Here is an 18978-nt window from a genome sequence, read left to right on the forward strand (position 1 = left end):
TGGCAGCTATTGCAACCTCGCAATCGCAGTATAGCCAACTACACGCGAACTGTCGAGTGGCATGTTTGACTGGCCCGGGTATAGAAGTGTGAAACACCCTGTATTTGATAGTATCTTTCCATCTGATTAAATGAAACAATTTCTGTTACGCAGAAAACATAAGATTTATTTGACTCTGCAAGGAGTTGGCGGGTGGAAAATTACATAACTGTTTGCGTTTAGTCTTCTGCTTTGATGTTCTCGTCGACGTCTACGTGGAAGACGAGGACGTTCTTGGTGTAGGAGTTGGGCACGTTGAAGACGTGGTTGTAGGGGATGCGCCGGTCGAAGGGGAAGGCGACCGGGCGGCCGTCTGCGAGCGAGACGCCCCAGTCGCCGGCGAGGGGCGCCCGAGGCTCGAGGGCGGCGGCGGGCGCGTCCTCCGCCAGGGGGCTGGCGATGACGTAGAGGCGGAGCGGCAGGCCGGCGCGGCGGCCGCGCGGCAGCAGCAGCCGGCCGGGGAACCCCCGGCGCGACACGCCGGCGGGCCAGAAGTCGCGCTTCCCCTGCAGCGCCGCCTCCACCGCCTCCACCAGCTGCGACGTCGGCACGGAGTCGGGCCGCGTGCTCACCGCATCGCTGCTGTTGCGCTCGATCACGTTCTCGCCGGCTTGCACTGTACGGGACATCAAACGGCACGTCATTATTACCGCTCTGCTGTTTACCTGCGGCTGTGCTCCACAAACCAATGTAAACTGCGCGGGCTGCAAATGTTGCAATGAGGTGACAAAAATCACATACAGTATTCAGATGGCGGTAGTATCGCGTACAGAATGTGATTGATATTCCTGGCTGTGGCCGCCAGTATTTTATTTTCGTAGAAGCTCGCTTTGATGCAGCTTGATCCGCCAATTGTACTGAACTTGCTTCTGATTGGTCGGCACGGTCGGGTGATATAGTCCGATTAAAACAACTTTGTACTTGACAGCTAGCCGCGCACGTGACCGTGAGACAGTGCGGGCCAATCGCACGCCGACGTTCAGCGCCCCTCCCCTGCATAGTTGCCACTGCTTATGCGTCATGGTTCAGTAGCTGCTAACACCTGGTCTCACGCGCGTGGTGTCGTGTGAACTGCATTATCTCAGTGTCTGATTCTCCTTTGTTTCCACTACGAGTGTGTGATAAATTACTGTAGTGACTTCTGTGTACAAAATGTCCGAAAATAAAAAGCGTGGTCGTCCCAGAGTTCGTAGTCCGAAATCATCTTCGAAGAAAGTTGGCCAAGGAATAGCATTGAGAGGACAATCGCGCGAATACGTCTGCAACGTAAGACAATATTTTGAGATGGAAAGGGAGACGGGAGGGCCTCTTCTTTCCGTTAATAAGGTAGTCGAGAGGACTGCGGCATCATTAAGAATAAGCAGAACAACCGTTATAAACATGGCAAAGAGCAAAATGAAAAGCTGAGTACACATTGCGGGCTATCAAATCTTAACTCCGAACCGCCAAGTCTGGAAATTCCGGGGAAAAAACGACGCGTCGAGAAACATGTGACGAATGTTGATTCTTTCGAACAGGGTGCGATTCGCAGACATTAGTATGCATATTATCACCGTAGAGAGCATCCAACGTTACAAAAACTGCATGTAACGCTTAAAGAAGCTGGCAGTAAGTCATCTCTTCGGCTGGTTTTATTAAACCTGGGATTTAATTACCAAACATTAAAGGGTCGTACAGTTCTCTTGGAACGGCAAGATATTGCTGCTTGGCGATGCCGATTTTTGCGACAGGTAAAGGACATTGAATTCGATGATTTAGTGTGGCTAGATGAAACATGGGTGAATTCTGCTCATACACTGAAGACAGGTAGGTCTGACGGATCACAAGAAGGAATGGCAATACCTGTTGGCAAAGGAAGCAGAATTATTGTTGTTCATGCAGGTACCAAATTGGCTCTGAGCACTATGGGACTTAACATCTGAGGTCATTAGTCCCCTAGAACTTAGAACTACTTAAACATAACTAACCTAAGGACATCACACACACATCCATGCCCGAGGCAGGATTCGAACCTGCGACCGTAGCGGTCGCGCGGTTCCAGACTGAAGCGCCTAGAACCGCTCGGCCACACTGGCCGGCATGCAGGTACCGCCCGTGGGTTTGTTCCTGGCTGTTTACATGTTTTCAGGTCAAAGAAAACCTCAGATTTTCACGAGGAAATGAACCACGCCACCTTTTTATGATGGTTTGAAAATTCACTGTTACCGAATTTGGAGAAACTGTCGTACATCATTATTGACAATGCGCCATACCACACTGTTGTGAAGGACAAAGCCCCAACGCTATCTTCTAGAAAAGACGAAACTATACAGTGGTTACGGCGAAATAATATACAATTCGAACGCGGAATGAAGAAAGTGGAAACAAGCCACGACACCCGACATACGTTGTAGATGAAGTTGCCAACAAACATGGACATTCTGTAATTAGATTACCTCCCTATCATTGTCACTTTAATGCTATAGAGCTAATATGGGCCCAAATCAAGGGGTACATAGCATGTGAAAACAAGACATTCAGGCTTTCAGAAGTGGAGACTTTTACATGAAGCTGTTTCTAAAGTAACTGTGGCAAACTGGAGTAATGTTGTAGTACATACAAAAGCTGTCATTCAGGAGGCATGGATGAACGAATCCTTATTGGAAGATAGTGTTTCCGAATTAATTATTGCCGTCGGGGAGTCATCTGAAAGTTCTAGCGACACAGATATAAGCGGCGTGTTCCAGCTGTCGGACACAGAACACGTCGAGTGATGGTACGTTGAAAAAAAAAAAAAAAAAAAAACACCTTTTGGTGGTGTTGGTCTCGTTGTATTGGTATTTTGAGTCCTGTGATTTGTTGCGAAATTCATGGCACAAGGCGAAAATGTAACTAACGGCAGTATATGTGCTGCTTTCTCCCACCCCGCGTTAAGTTATATCAGCACTTGAACGGTATGCACAATACTATTCTCGTCTTGGCGAATCTGTAGCACCCACCCAATTCCAACAAGCTCTAAAAATAAATTCAAACCTTTCCGAAACTTTTTCTCGCTTTGGCCCTCCACGAAAAATGTAAAGGGAAAAAGTTTGTCGCTTACTACATTTCTGATGTTGATTTGGAAAAAGTTCCGCGTCAGACGTGAGATTTTAATTTATTACTTCACTATTACTGGCTGTATTGCTCAGAAAGTTTACAAACATTATCAAAATATGCCACTGAAGACAACATAAAAATGTTGTTGTTGTGCGACACATGGTTTAGGAGATAATATTGAGTAGCGTGAAAATTCAACTTTCCGTTAAAAGTTAAATATTTCTCTATTTCAGTAGCACAAAATTTTCACTGAGTTAAAAAAAAGTGTCAGGAGGTAGTCCTCGTATCACCCTACCATGTACAGTTGCCAAATTACAAAAAAAAAACACGACTTCCATTTTTTACAGCGGCAGCTGGCAACATCGCACGGCCGCTTAGCGAACTGTCAAGTACAAAGTAGTTTTAATCTCACTATAGGCGCTAGAACGCCTAACTTCTCTTATTAATTATTTACATACTTTTCATTGTATTTAACCCAGTTCTTAGTTTCACAATCTCTCATGGTTACCCTACGAGTCTATAGGTTTTGTGTATTAAATTTCACTAGCTTTGAGAAATATAAGAGTAGCGATATTGCAACGGAAGTGCTTTGGACACCTTCAGGTCGCTTTGACATGCCTAGGAGACGAAGTACTTAGGCTGCGCTAGTCACTCTGTTTCGGATGTTCTTCAGAGCCGGCCATGTTGTATGTTTCGGGCGTCGTGGAGGGTCGGACACGTATCTCAGTATCGCGCGTTACTTAGATGTGAATCAGCAATACTCACTCTGTTTCAGGTGTCCTTCAGAGCCAGTCTGACATGTACTCTATGTCGGGCGTAACTCAGTTGTGGGTAAGTAATACTCACTCTGTCTAGTGCGTACTGGAGAGCCGGACATGTGTGTCATATTTCGGAAGTTGGATGGGAAAGTTACAATACAATTAAGAAAGCTATGTCGAGCAGATTCAGAAGGATGTAGCTTGCAGTAGGTACTGGGAGATGAAGAAGCTTGCACAGGATAGACTAGCATGGAGAGCTGCATTAAACCAGTCTCAGGACTGAAGAGAACAACAACAACAACAACAACATGTCGATTGTTGTAAAAGACAGTGTAAATGTGTGAAAATTTCAATAATAACCAAACAGGATACATTAATGAGAATTGTCAGCACTACAGATCTTGCCCTCTGTAGATACAGAGACTAGCCTGAGCAAGTGGCATCCCGCAAAAAGCACACTCACAGCTTCAAATTGACAGCATGGCAGCCCCCACTGAAGAGGATCCCACGACCGACGAGCTGTCTTCTGCACTGGGGACACAACTTTAGAAGACTATAGGTTGGTGGAAAGAGCTGTCAGACACTCTTATTCAAAGTCCGCCCCAGTAGCTGAGTGGTCAGCGTGACGGATTGCCGTCCTCTGGGCCCGGGTTCGATTCCCGGCTGGGTCGGAGATTTTCTCCGCTCAGGGACTGGGTGTTGTGTTGTGTTCATCATCATTTCATCCCCATCCGGCGTGCAGGTCGCCCAATGTGGCGCCGAATGTAATAAGACCTGCGATATGGCGGCCGGACCTGCCCCGCGAGGGGCCTCCCGGCCAATGACGCCAAACGCTCATTTCCATTTTCCACTCTTATTCAATCTCCCCAGATCTCTCTAGGTTCCAGATCTGACTTCTAAAGGGACACATAATTTGTAACAAGCTATAGAAGGGCAGTGCATTGGCGGAGCTATCGTTTCGACTCGGGTGATTCGTGTGATAACGTTTCCGACGCGATTGCGGCCGCACGACGTGAATCAATAAACTTCGAACGCGGAATGGTAGTTGGAGCTAGACGCATGGGACATTCCATTTCGGAAATCGTTAGGGAATTCAGTATTTCGAGATCCATAGTGCCAACAGTGTGCAGAGAACACCAAAGCTCAGGCGTTATCGCTCATCACGGACAACGCAGTAGCCGACAGCCTTCACTTGACGACTGAGAGCAGCGGCGTTTGCGTGTAGAGTTGAGAGTTCTAGCAGACAGGCAACACTGCGAGAAGTCACTGCAACAATCAATGTGGGACGGACGACGAACCTATCTGTTAGGACAGTGCGGCGAATTTGGTGTTGACTACCGACGCGAGTGCATTTGCTGATAACACGACATCGCGGCAGACCTTCACCTGGGCTCGTGACCATATCGGTTGGACCCTAGACGACTGGAAAACCTTATTCTGGTCGGATGTCCCGATTTCAGTTGGTATGAGCTGATTAGAGTGCGGCGCAGACCCCACGAAGCCACGGACCCAAGTTATCAACAAGACACTGTGCAACCTGGTGATGGCTCCATAATGTTGTGGTCTGTCTTTACATGCTATGACTGAGTACTCTGGACCAACTGAACGGATCATTGATTGGGAATGAATACGTTCGGCTACTTGGAGGCCAATTACAATCATTCATGTTTCCAAAGAACGTTGGAAATTTTATGGATGACATTGCGGCATGTCACCAGGCCACAATTATTCGTGATTGTTTTGAAGAACATTTTGGGCAATTCGAGAGAATGCACTGGCCACTAAGATCGTCCTACATAAGCCCCATCGAACACTGATGGGAATAATAGAGAGGTCAGTTCGTGCACAAAGTCCTGCACCGTGAACAACTTCTCAGCTGTGGACGGTTGTGGTGGCAGCACAGCGCAGTATTTTTCCAGGAGAATTGCAACGACTTTTTGAATCCATGCAACGTCGAGTTGCAGTACGACCCGATGTTAGGAGGTATCCCATGGTTTTTATCACGTCATTGTGTTATACCACGGGTCGGTAATTGAACCAGGGGTATAACTAGACACGGGAAACTGGGGCTATCTCTGGCACGAGGCCCACAAAAAAGACAGACTGTACGTCACAGAATGTGACATTACAGGTCTTACACGAATGTCAGCAGTCGTATCCGGTGGGGAGCGAGTAACTATTTTAGACCAGTTCTATAATTCTTGACTGCTCGTTTAAGTGAATACAGGCTCCCGATAGCACACGACGAAATTAATACCTGTAATGGGTATCTTTTCAATTACATGTTCATTTCCCGTGGGCCGAGGATTGACGATATATGCCAGACAAGCCGACTAGTGTGACGTCAAAAGTTCGTTGTGGGGCCCCGCTCTGGCTCTTGCTTTACCTAGCACGCAAAAGAATGAAACGAAAAAAATTAGGAAAAATTAAAATTCGTGTTTGCACGGTTCTCTTGCTAGTAGGAGAGAATGTTGTACCTGTATGGTAGGCACACATGATGTTACCTGGATGGTATTTCGATCTATAGTCCGATTAACCCCTTGCCGTATCATTTAGTTCGACGAAATTTGTGCCTAAGCGATTGGAGACTACTAGGGAGAAAAGAGCCAGCGTGAGGCGCAACACAATCGCCGTACAAGCCGACTCGCGGATGCCTGTTGTAAATATGAAGTTACAATTAAATCAATACCATTAGCCGCTGACAGGCGTTGATATACATCAACGGGCACGGTTGAAAATGTGTGCTCCGACCGGGACTCGAATATCCGGGATCTCCTGCTTACATGGCAGACGCTCTGTCCATCTGAGCCACCGAGGGTACAGAGGATAGTGCGACTGCAGGGACTCATGTCCGTCGCACTCCCCGTGAGACCCACACTCTCAACTTATAGTCCACACACCACATTCGGAGTGCCCCTGCCATTATAGCCCTTACTCGCGGCAGACAATCCACCGAGTCCCGTAAGAGTTCAGGCAATTCGTGTGCATCCGCACTGAAGGAGTTCATCAGCCGGTCAGCCTTTAATGATATGAAGACGGCAACTGTTCTTTTGGACATGTCCGAAAGAACAGATGCCATCTTCATATGCTGTAAATATGGTTCTCGTGCGACACACCGGATGTTGTTGTGAAAATCGCACAATACTTCGTCGGCGCAGTTCACCGAGGCAGTACGATGTGCCAGAGCCATACGCTGAACACGATGGTCTTCCTTCTCGTTGGTTGCACGTGATCTTCCTGAGCCCGGTATTGCTGAGCCTGTACATACTCGTGACCACCGCTGCCATCAGTCATGTACATTGGATACATCCCTGCCAAGACTTCCTGCAGTATCACAGAAGGACCGTACAGCTTCTCGTAGCCCTATTACACCACTTCGTTCAAACTCAGTGAGGTGTAGATAATAGCGTCATTGACACCTTAAAGGCTTTCCAGACTAAAATCATATCGCCACGTCCAGTCTCGGAGGTAAATAACGACACGACTGTTACAGCGTGTATTTAAAGCAAACCTAATTTAAATTTTTATTTGGCATTAAAATAGTGAAGCCACAGTCACAGTACATACAATTTTTCTTTTTTAAAAATTTGAAAATAACGACGTAGTTCTTTGAAACCGGTAATGTAACTCCTTCCTTTTTAAAAGAAAAGTTTTATGTTCTGTGACTATGGCTTCACTATTTTAGTGTCAAATAAATGTTTAAGTTATATTATGATCACACTCCTTACGACAATTATGTCGGAATATAGAAACCTAATTTACATCTCCTTAGTGGCAGTACTTGCGCTGCTCTTATGCTGCTAGCGCGCAGTATGAACATATACCATATTTCAGGCGGAAAAGCACGCCTTCCAACTTTCGATTATGTCATCCTACTCCTTCTTGGTGTAGCGATTTTTTTCTTCTCGTCAGTGTATCAGTCACTCTCGCTTTATTCACGGCTGTTAACACTAACTTCTAGAAGCAAACTCAAGACTGAAAAATTTAAGCTGACTGTAATTTTCGTTTTTACTGGTTACCTGAAACTATCCTCACACTGGCTATAAGAGCTGCCATGTTACCAGTCGATGATCTGTCCTGTTTACAGGTTATAGACGACACGAGCAGATAATAAACGAGAAAAGGAAGGTAATAAAAAAATATGAGCAAATAAAAAGTCAATACGATGACGACAATGACGCGATAAAGTATTAGAAAAAACTACGCTTACACCAGTATATTGAATAAAAGTAATAATTAATGCCATTTTGATAAGATTTAGAAATAAAAATTTTTAAAGCACTTAACGAGATTTGAACCCGCGGCCTTTTACACAGTCACAAAGTATCTTACACTTCCCTATTCCACCACCTGGCATTGCATTCTCACATTTATTAATTTCCAGAACCGGTTGCAACGATGAACCGTTGCCTTCCTCCGTGATGATAATAGTTGTACACTACTGGCCATTAAAATTGGTACACCACGAAGATGACGTGCTACAGACGCGAACTTTAACCGACATGCAAATGATTAGCTTTTCAGAGCATTCACACAAGGTTAGCGCCGGTGGCGACATCTACAACGTGCTGACATGAGGAAAGTTCCCAACCGATTTCTCATACACAAACAGCATTGACTGGCGTTGCCTGGTGAAACGTTGTTGTGATGCCTCGTCTAAGGAGGAGAAATGTCTACCATCAAGTTTCCGACTTTGATAAAGGTCGGATTGTAGCCTATCTCGATTGCGGTTTATCGTATCGCTACATTGCTGCTCGCGTTGGTCGACATCCAATGACTGTTAGCAGAATATGGAATCGGTGGGTTCAGGAATGTAATACGGAGCGCTGTGCTGGATCACAACGACCTCGTATCACTTAGCAATCGAGATGACAGGCATCTTATCCGCATGGCTGTAACGGATCGTGCAGCCTCGTCTTGATCACTGAGTCAACAGATGGGGACGTTTGCAAGACAACAACCATCTGCACGAACAGTTCGACGACGTTTGCAGCAGCAAGGACTATCAGCTCGGAGACCACGGCTGCAGTTAACCCTGACGCTTCATCACAGACAGAAGCGCCTGCGATGGTGTACTCAACGACGAACCTGGGTGCACGAATGGTAAAACGTCATTTTTTCGGATGAATCCAGGTTCTGTTTGTAGCATCATGATGGTCGCATCCGTGTTTGGTGACATCGCGGTGAATGCACACGTCATCGCCATACTGGCGTATCACCCGGCGTGATGGTATGGGGTACCATTGGTTACACGTATCGGTCACCTCTTGTTCGCATTGACGGCACTTTGAGCAGTAGACGTTACGTTTCAGATGTGTTACGACCCATGGCTCTACCCTTCATTCGATCCCTGTGAAACCCTACATTTCAGGATGATAATGTACGACCGCATGTTGCAGGTCCTGTACGCGCCTTTCTGGATACAGAAAATGTTCGACTGCTGCCATGGCCAGCACATTCTCCAGATCTCTCACCAATTGAAAACTTCTGGTCAATGGTGGCAGAGCAACTGGCTCGTCACAATACGCCAGTCACTACTCTTGATGAACTGTGGTATCGCGTTGAAGCTGCATGCGCAGCTGTACCTGTACACGCCATCCAAGCTCTGTTTGACTCAATGCCCAGGCGTATCAAGGCCGTTATTAGGGCCAGAGGTGGTTGTTCTGGGTACTGATTTCTCAGGATCTATGCACCCAAACTGCGTGAAAATGTAATCACATGTCAGTTCTAGTATAATATATTTGTCCAATGAAACCCGTTCATCATCTGCATTTCTTCTTGGTGTAGCAATTTTAATGGCCAATAGTGTATATTCGCATGTGACACCGAATCGCGTGTTGCGCGAAAGATTCCAGTTCTATTTGGTTAGTGCTGTGTGTAGCACATCAATTACTGATGAGCGGGAAGCAAGCCAACACACAAATCACAAAAACCGAAATTGCAAAGAGAAGAGCAAGAGGAGGGTAATGACCTTACATCATCATTATGAATGGAAGAACTACAGAAGCCTATCAAACAAAGTAAAAATGGCAACTCAGATGGCTTGGATGATGTACGAACCGAGCAAATTAAACACCTCGCTTTAAATACAACTTTTCGATAACTGTGTAAGGAGAAACCAAATTCCAATGATATGGCGGAAGAGTCGAGTGAATGCTTTGCTGAAACCTGGCAAAGAAGGAAATGATCCAAAGAATTTTAGACCAGCTGCACTTATTTGTCATCTTTACAAAATACTGGAAAGCCTGATTTTAAATCGCCTATCGTTTGCATTTAACTCCTCACTTATACCTCAGCAATCTGGATTTCGTCCAGGTAAAAGCTGTACTGGACAATTGGTAAATCACACACAATTTATAGAAGATGGCTTTGAATCTCTGAAGGTGACAGGAGTGGCATTTGTCGACTTATCAGCGGCGTATGATACGGTCAGTCACCAGCTACTACTAGTCAAGGTCTACAATCTGACCAAAGATTTAGGTCTAACCAGACTCATCGGCTCCCTTCTGCGTAATCGCAGGTTCTTCGTCGACTTTCAAGGACAGCGTGTTCGATGGAGATTACAGAAGAATGGCCTCCCGCAAGGAAGTGTTTTGTTTCCAATTCTGTTTAATATATACACGAACGACCAACCTATAGCCCCAAACACCAGGAGCTTCTTATTTGCTAACGTCGCTCTACCCACCAAGAGCACAGATTTTGAATCGTTGGAGGACAACTTCACGAATGCCCTTGAAGATCTATCTAGATATTACAACACAAACCAGCTTAAACCAAACCCTTCAAAGACTTTTCATTTGAGACACAAGGACGCCATTAGAAAGTCGAAAATACTATGGTCGGGGATCGAACTGGAACACTACGAGGCTCCAAAATACCTAGGAGTGATATTTGACAGATCTCTCACTTTCAAAAAGCACTGCATGAAATGCAAGTCGAAAGTTTCTACCAGGAACAATGTGGCCGGATCACAGTGAGGAAGTCAATCTGAAACAATCCTAACATCTGCAATGGCACTATGCTATTCTGCGGCAGAGTATGCCTGTCCTGTTTGGTATAATTCAACTCATGCCAAACAGGTGGATGTAGCTCTCAGCGAAACCTGTAGAATTATAACAGGTTGCTTGAAATCGAATGGCTTCACCATCTCGCAGGAATAGCACCACCACCTGTTCGAAGAGAGATAGCTACGAACAAGGAAAGAAAAGCAGTGGAACAGGAAATTACCCACCTTCTGTATGGGCATGAACCGCATCCACAACGACTGAAGTCAAGGAAGAGTTTCCTTAGGACATCAAAGGAACTTAGAACCACTGTTGAAAAAGCTAGGCTACAACTATGGAGGACTACGACCTACCTTCCCCTTGGTTGGAAAAGAGTTGTTGATGCTTTACCTCCAGGCCATGAAGGGGAATAGACAACTTGGAAGTCACTGAATAGACTGAGATTCGGCGTTAAAGGATCAAAAGTTAACTTGGCTAGATGGGGATACACTGATCCAAATGATATTCAGTGTGACTGTGGAGAAGAACAGACAGTTTGGCACAGTCAACGTGGCGATTGTGCCCAGTCTCCTGCACAGAAGATGACATTCAACAAACAACAAAAAATGCGTTGGAAGAGGCTAAGTTTTGGTCAAAAGTAATTTAATCATAACTGTGTAAAATGTATGTACATGTACGTGTATGTTCCTGACACGAGAATAATAATAATAATAATAAGTGCTCTGTATGGAAAATGCGTATTTCTTTAGCATCCTTGTGTGTGTGTGTGTGTGTGTGTGTGTGTGTGTGTGTGTGTGTATTATCATGTCCGATGAAATGCGAAACAGAAGGGGGCAGGACCTTGGAGTCGGGATCCAAAATTCCTAACACATCAAAAAAGAAATGCGGCCAAGGAATTGGACGTAAAGTAATCAGTGGTTGTGGTGGTTTGGCAATGGCGAACAGGTCGGTCATGACGTTGAGCGCTATGACTGGAGGAAACGAGCTCCAACGCGTGAAGTGCCAAGCGGTAAGTAATTTTAATCAGACACTAGTGACTGCTTGTACACTCACGTGAAGGAACACGCACTAGAGACCTCCATGAGCAGTTTCCAGCATTATCTAAAAAATGGTTCAAATGGCTCTGAGCACTATGGGACTTAACATCTCAGGTCATCAGTCCCCTAAAACTTAGATCTACTTAAACCTAACTAACCTAAGGACATCACACACAGCCATGCCCGAGGCAGGATTCGAACCTGCGACCGTAGCGATCGCGCGGTTCCAGACTGGAGCGCCTTGAACCGCTCGACCACCAGCAGCCGGCCCAGCATTATCTATAGCTTTTGTTGTTGTGAGGCGTAAAGCTGCCTCTTGCTTAGCGTTTGTAGATACTATGAATTCTACATATTTAAGAGCTGGAAATGTATTAAAGCAATTTGGAGGATATTGTTAACACTTCAATTACAGAGTGTTATATGATTAAAATTCTATATACTTTTAAAATTAGTTACATAACGTGCCGACAGTTAAACCATACCTTGTCAGTCGTGCACCATCTTGTAACTAGAAAAGGAAGGTCTTCTACCATGGAACAGGCGACAACTGTAAATGAACTGAGTTTTTTTAATGTCTTAACAACTTCCTCTTTCTTAAAAATCGAAATTTGCGATAGTTTCCAACACCTTCTATTTCAAAATATTTTAACTTGTAACAGGTTTCTGACAATACTACCTCTTAATTTGATTTCGCTTACTGATTATTTTTTTGTACTAGAGTAATAACGTAACACATAGATCATTAAATACAGTACTGACAGGATTTTCTCGATTGCAAGATTTTTAAATTTTAACAGAATTTTTGTTCCCAAGTACAAGACATATTGTAACTTGGTACAGTTTTTCATATTTAGGAAACTCTTACTTCTTCGGTGTAACTCTTGTAAATTCAGAAAAAATTCAGTGCTGAATCAACAGTGAGCACGTAAAAATGCCTAGAAAATAGTGTCTCCCGCCCAGTGTGAGGGTCTGATGAGAGACTTCGCCTAATATCAGGCAGTCCACGTAACATAACCGTCTTCCGTTTCCTTCTTTATGACAGATCTCGACCGCTCTCTGCAGGAGCAATGAAGATGCTCCTTCAGCGTTTTCGACGGGAAGTGTTTGCTCCTCTCCAACTTCCCTACGACGACAGTTGCCGCACCATTCTGTAGCCAACCAGCCCTTGCAACTGTGTACGAAGTCGCAGACAACAGAGGATATTGGGATGTTGGTACAATGCTGCGACAAACGTCTAAGTTGGAGCGGCGACTGTGTAGAGAAGTAGTTGTAGCCAACTGTTGCAAATAAAACAGTTTTGATTTTCACAGTGGTTTCCATTTCGCGACCGATCTTACCTTACTTTCCCAGTAGCCCTCGTACGTAAATCAGCTGTATCGGGACGCGACTTTTGGCGGGAAACTACATCATTTTATACGATAAAGCTCAAGCCCTGGCACCCAGAAGCGGATACCACAATAGGTCATACAGACAACCACAGAGGTTACTGCACACGCAAACAATTTTAGCTGGAAAGATGAAAGTGAGAAGCTCAATGATACGTGGTTTTTGGTTGTGAAGAGGAAGTGCATGAACATCAAGAACAACTTGTTTCACCACAGCATGCTTCTGTGACAAGACTGAAAAAGCTTATTCAGTTAGACTTTCAGCGTAATGTTAAAGTCACTAACCCCAACGCATTGGGCTAAGACATGCGACGTCATCTCTATGCATTCAATTAAAGATCTATTAATGTTCTCCGATTCCGGCAAACATACAGGTCAGTAGTAGGAATTGTGATAAGCGAATTATACCAATAGATCTAATACTTTCTTTCCCTATTAGAATAATAAACGTAATGAACGAAATGCTGCGATGAATCTTAAAGGAAAGTTGAACCCTAAGGTGTTTGTACCCCCTCAGTAATTAAGTTAAATTTTTTTGAAAAAAGAAGCAAGAACGTTGCAGTTGCATGTTACCCCATAAGAACTGCGCTGTTGGGAGCAGGTAACGTCAAAAGACCATTTCACGAACTGCTTGAGAAAGATTTAGATATGTGTGAAATGTAGGACGACGAGCATCTTTTCCCTAACAAATGAATAAAAATTCTAAAGAAAAAGGAGGAGCCATCCAAGAGTAACAACTCTAAACAACAAACGTACCATCATAAACAGTGCCACATGTCCTCATTCCACAAGACTGTCTAGAGGTTGAATTATCGACGACACTGACAGTTTCTTCCAGCACGAGAAAGAAATGGCTGCTAGCGGATGGTAGGGGAAGGCACTACCGTGTATGCGCCCTTAGGAGACTCTCGCCGATGCGGCTAATGGAAGTGGTTGACGGAGATCAACTGCTAAAGATCAGTAGTGACTAAGTTTAGTTAGTAGCCCTCTGGAGACATATTTAATATCAATAAAAGAAGTCTATAGTGGTCGACAACATTCGAATGGTTTCGATTTCTCGGCTCCTATTAGCCAACTCCTCTTCTTTGAATGTGCGCGTAGGAAAGTGCGTTGTTGATCTCGGCTACAGAGGCTGGTAGCGTAAGGGAGGGCGGGTACTGTGTGCTACTCTTTCTCGTGGAGGGGCTATTTACTACTATCTCTTTGCACAGTCGAACAAGAGGAGGATTAAAATGATGTCTATGATGCCTACAAGCAACGAACAACTTGTAACGTGCGGTGTTGCGTATCAGTGTTTTGGAGCATGTGATTGCTGCAGGTTTCTGTGGAAGAGAGCTTTAAACAACGTGTTCACGACCGTTTATTGACAACACTGATTTAATCCGGACATAAAATTTATGTGAAGACGGCGTCGGACCATACTCTACTTGCTCTTCACCACAATGACGGTGATACCACAGCCAAGAAAACCTTTCGTTGCCCGATTGCCAGGAACTTATCTGCATTAAGTTTCAGACTATAGGGACATAAGCTTTACTGTGAAATTGAAAATTAGCCCTTCCACAGTTTGATAAGACATCATCAGTTTATGATGGTATTGGCCGAACACAAGGAATAATAAGACAATAATACCCTCCTGGAAATGGAAAAAAGAACACATTGACACCGATGTGTCAGACCCACCATACTTGCTCCGGACACTGCGAGAGGGCTGTACAAGCAATGATCACACGCACGGCACAGCGGACACACCAGGAACCACGGTGTTGGCCGTCGAATGGCGCTAGCTGCGCAGCATTTGTGCACCGCCGCCGTCAGTGTCAGCCAGTTTGCCGTGGCATACGGAGCTCCATCGCAGTCTTTAACACTGGTAGCATGCCGCGACAGCGTGGACGTGAACCGTATGTGCAGTTGACGGACTTTGAGCGAGGGCGTACAGTGGGCATGCGGGAGGCCGGGTGGACGTACCGCCGAATTGCTCAACACGCAGGGCGTGAGGTCTCCACAGTACATCGATGTTGTCGCCAGTGGTCGGCGGAAGGTGCACGTGCCCGTCGACCTGGGACCGGACCGCAGCGACGCACGGATGCACGCCAAGACCGTAGGATCCTACGCAGTGCCGTAGGGGACCGCACCGCCACTTCCCAGCAAATTAGGGACACTGTTGCTCCTGGGGTATCGGCGAGGACCATTCGCAACCGTCTCCATGAAGCTGGGCTGCGGTCCCGCACACCGTTAGGCCGTCTTCCGCTCACGCCCCAACATCGTGCAGCCCACCTCCAGTGGTGTCGCGACAGGCGTGAATGGAGGGACGAATGGAGACGTGTCGTCTTCAGCGATGAGAGTCGCTTCTGCCTTGGTGCCAATGATGGTCGTATGCGTGTTTGGCGCCGTGCAGGTGAGCGCCACAATCAGGACTGCATACGACCGAGGCACACAGGGCCAACACCCGGCATCATGGTGTGGGGAGCAATCTCCTACACTGGCCGTACACCACTGGTGATCGTCGAGGGGACACTGAATAGTGCACGGTACATCCAAACCGTCATCGAACCCATCGTTCTACCATTCCTAGACCGGCAAGGGAACTTGCTGTTCCAACAGGACAATGCACGTCCGCATGTATCCCGTGCCACCCAACGTGCTCTAGAAGGTGTAAGTCAACTACCCTGGCCAGCAAGATCTCCGGATCTGTCCCCCATTGAACATGTTTGGGACTGGATGAAGCGTCGTCTCACGCGGTCTGCACGTCCAGCACGAACGCTGGTCCAACTGAGGCGCCAGGTGGAAATGGCATGGCAAGCCGTTCCACAGGACTACATCCAGCATCTCTACGATCGTCTCCATGGGAGAATAGCAGCCTGCATTGCTGCGAAAGGTGGATATACACTGTACTAGTGCCGACATTGTGCATGCTCTGTTGCCTGTGTCTATGTGTCTGTGGTTCTGCCAGTGTGATCATGTGATGTATCTGACCCCAGGAATGTGTCAATAAAGTTTCCCCTTCCTGGGACAATGAATTCACGGTGTTCTTATTTCAATTTCCAGGAGTGTATATTTCAGGGTACGAAAAATAAGAGAAGTTGTCACGTAAGAACGAGGAGCTCAAAGTAGGTTGTAAATAATAAAATAGAAATCCAAATGAAAACTCGAAGAATGGACATAAATGTACTAATACAAAGTAAAGAAAATAGAAGCGAACGGAGCATTAAGTCATTTAGAGAAGAAACAAGTATGAATGCCTTCGAGGCGTGCGACGTATAGTATGTCAGAGCCAGCCTGTTAGAACTGTTTCACGTCTATAGCTCGAAGTTGTCAAAAACAAATTAAGGAACAGCTTTCTATCAAGATGAAGCGGGAAGGCGTTACGAAAAATCTTCATCTTCGCTTAGGGCTGAATTATACCAACGGCTGACTAGACTTATACGAGTGTTGTGTGATGTCACAACCATGTCGACTTCACTCTCCCAAATATCAATTACACCACATAATCTATCATACGAGTCGCTGCTCCGAGCTATTACTTATTGTTGAATGCTATTCTGGTTAACATCTTTTACGATGAGAGCTGGTGACGTCAACAAAACCTGGTAGATACGGAGATACGGAAAAACAATCCTCCATGAATATATAACTGGATTAAAATAGTTTTTTTCCCTTCTTCTACTCACCTAGCCATGTAAAGTAGCACCCACAATCATTCGTTAGAAAAGACGTGGTAATTCAACAGAAACAGTGATTATAGAGCAGGTTGGCGTTCATGCGATTGCGCTATCAGACACTGTTTACGTACCTTGGTAGACGAAGCGGTCGAATTCTAAAAAGTATTGTCTGGCATAGTCGAGGGGTATCTCGTTGCCGAGTGGATTGACTTGTGGTCCGTAGAAGACACGGAAGATGGCCTTTGTCGGCTTCTCACTGGACACCTTGATGCAGTACGTGAATGGCTTGTGGTTAAGACGTGGCTGGCGGGCGAAGATCTTCACCTTCTCGGCTTCTTCGGCGCTGGATACTTTGAGCGTGTTGTCCACCTCAATGTCGTAGGACTCGAAGAATGTCACTAGCTTCTCTACGTCCACGGACTCGATTTTCACTCCGGGGAACTCCAGCTGTAATGCAAGACAGGTGGTTCTCGATTTAATTTCGCATGTGCGTAGAACAGAGGAAGAAGACCTGTTATATTTGTGATATATGTACAACCCCTTTCTGACATACAGTCTATGGGCCTTAAAGGGAGTGTGACATGAAGTACTGCTCTTTTGTAGCGCTGCTAATTGCAAAATGAAAGTTTCATGAGAGTCCACTGAACGAGTTAATGTTCATCTCCGGACGGACGACCTAAGAGTTGTTGGTTTCATGGTTTTACAATATTTAAGCTTTCTGAGAGCAGTGACAATATGTCTGGAGTACAACAGACGTGCTATCCATGGACAAAGACGAGACAGTGGTGCCGGCCGGAGTGGCCGAGCGGTTCTAGGCGCTTCAGTCTGGAACCGCGCGACCGCTACGATTGCAGGTTCGAATCCTGCCTCGGGCGTGGATGTGTGTGATGTCCGTAGGTTAGTTAGGTTTAAGTAGTTCTAAGTTATGGGGGACTGATGACCTCCGACGTCAAGTCGCATAGTGCTCAGAGCCATTTGAGACAGTGGTAAGAGCAACTATTGTTATGCAGGACATTGTCCCTCCCATGCTGCTTCACAAACTTCTGCACCTCCATGTATTTAATGTCAAATGAAATTCCGTTTTAATTTAGTTAGTTACGTTTTCCAATAACAATAACTATTGGAATGTGTCCTGCGTCAACTGAACATTTCCTGAAACTATGTATTTATATAGCGTCATGCTAGTTAGTGGATAATGTTATTTTACAAGGGTCATTTATTAATGTGGAGCTAGTCATTTTATCTTCATATTAATCGGTCATACGCAAAATATGGGTACATCCTGATCATTTAATGGGTTGAGAACGCCTGTAGACAACGAGAAGAAATTTTATGTTACATTTGAAAGCAACATTTTTGCTGTGTGATGGTTTTCGTGAAATCTTTGTCAAAAGGCTTTATACAATTTATGTGTTCGGTAGATATCTCTTTTCTGTGCCAAATTTAGTTTCACTACAAGGGAACACAGGTAGTATCTTCATGTATTGTGTTTGCGAATATCCTTATTCGTACTTTAAAAGTCAAATAATTGTTAAATTCAAAGCTCTTTAGTCAATATTTGTACGACACCGTTTTCGATATTCTCAGCTACTTAAACGAATACCCATCCCTTGACTTTGTGCAACGAATACTTTCTACCTAAGTAAGGAGTTAATCAAATATTATGACTAGAGCATAACATAATGTTAACATACTAGTATCTACGTAATTAATTTGGCAAAAGTAAATGACCCAAAAAAGTTAGCAAATGTGTAACACGATTTTTACAGTTCTGGGTTCGATCCACATGCACGCCCAAGAACTTAGAACTTTCTGCTGTATTTATTTTTTGTTTTTGGTGTATTATATTAATCTTAGGCGATTTAGATGACAACATTAATAAAAAATCTGATTGAATTGTCTCATGTAGAGAAATCAGAGGGAGCGACCTGTTTTACTTGATAAAAACTTTCTAAAGCCAAGATAGCATAAATATTTCTTTATTTACAACGAACGGTTTATACAGACTTCGCTGTCAT

The 18978-nt window shown here is 45.1% G+C and overlaps 1 protein-coding gene across 1 annotated transcript in view; it reads right to left on the reverse strand.

Moving 5' to 3' along the window:
* Positions 1–218: 218 nt before the first annotated feature.
* The window catches only part of LOC126455780 (hexamerin-like), a 54481-nt gene continuing 35721 nt past the window's right edge, over positions 219–18978 (reverse strand). Inside the window, exons 9-10 of the mRNA XM_050091545.1 lie at positions 17092–17407; positions 219–655 (exon numbers count right to left, since the gene is read on the reverse strand). Coding sequence (XP_049947502.1) covers positions 219–655; positions 17092–17407 — 753 coding nt within the window. The remainder of the gene's footprint in view (positions 656–17091; positions 17408–18978) is intronic.

Source organism: Schistocerca serialis, chromosome 2, assembly GCF_023864345.2.
Source record: "Schistocerca serialis cubense isolate TAMUIC-IGC-003099 chromosome 2, iqSchSeri2.2, whole genome shotgun sequence".
NCBI lineage: Eukaryota > Metazoa > Arthropoda > Insecta > Orthoptera > Acrididae > Schistocerca > Schistocerca serialis.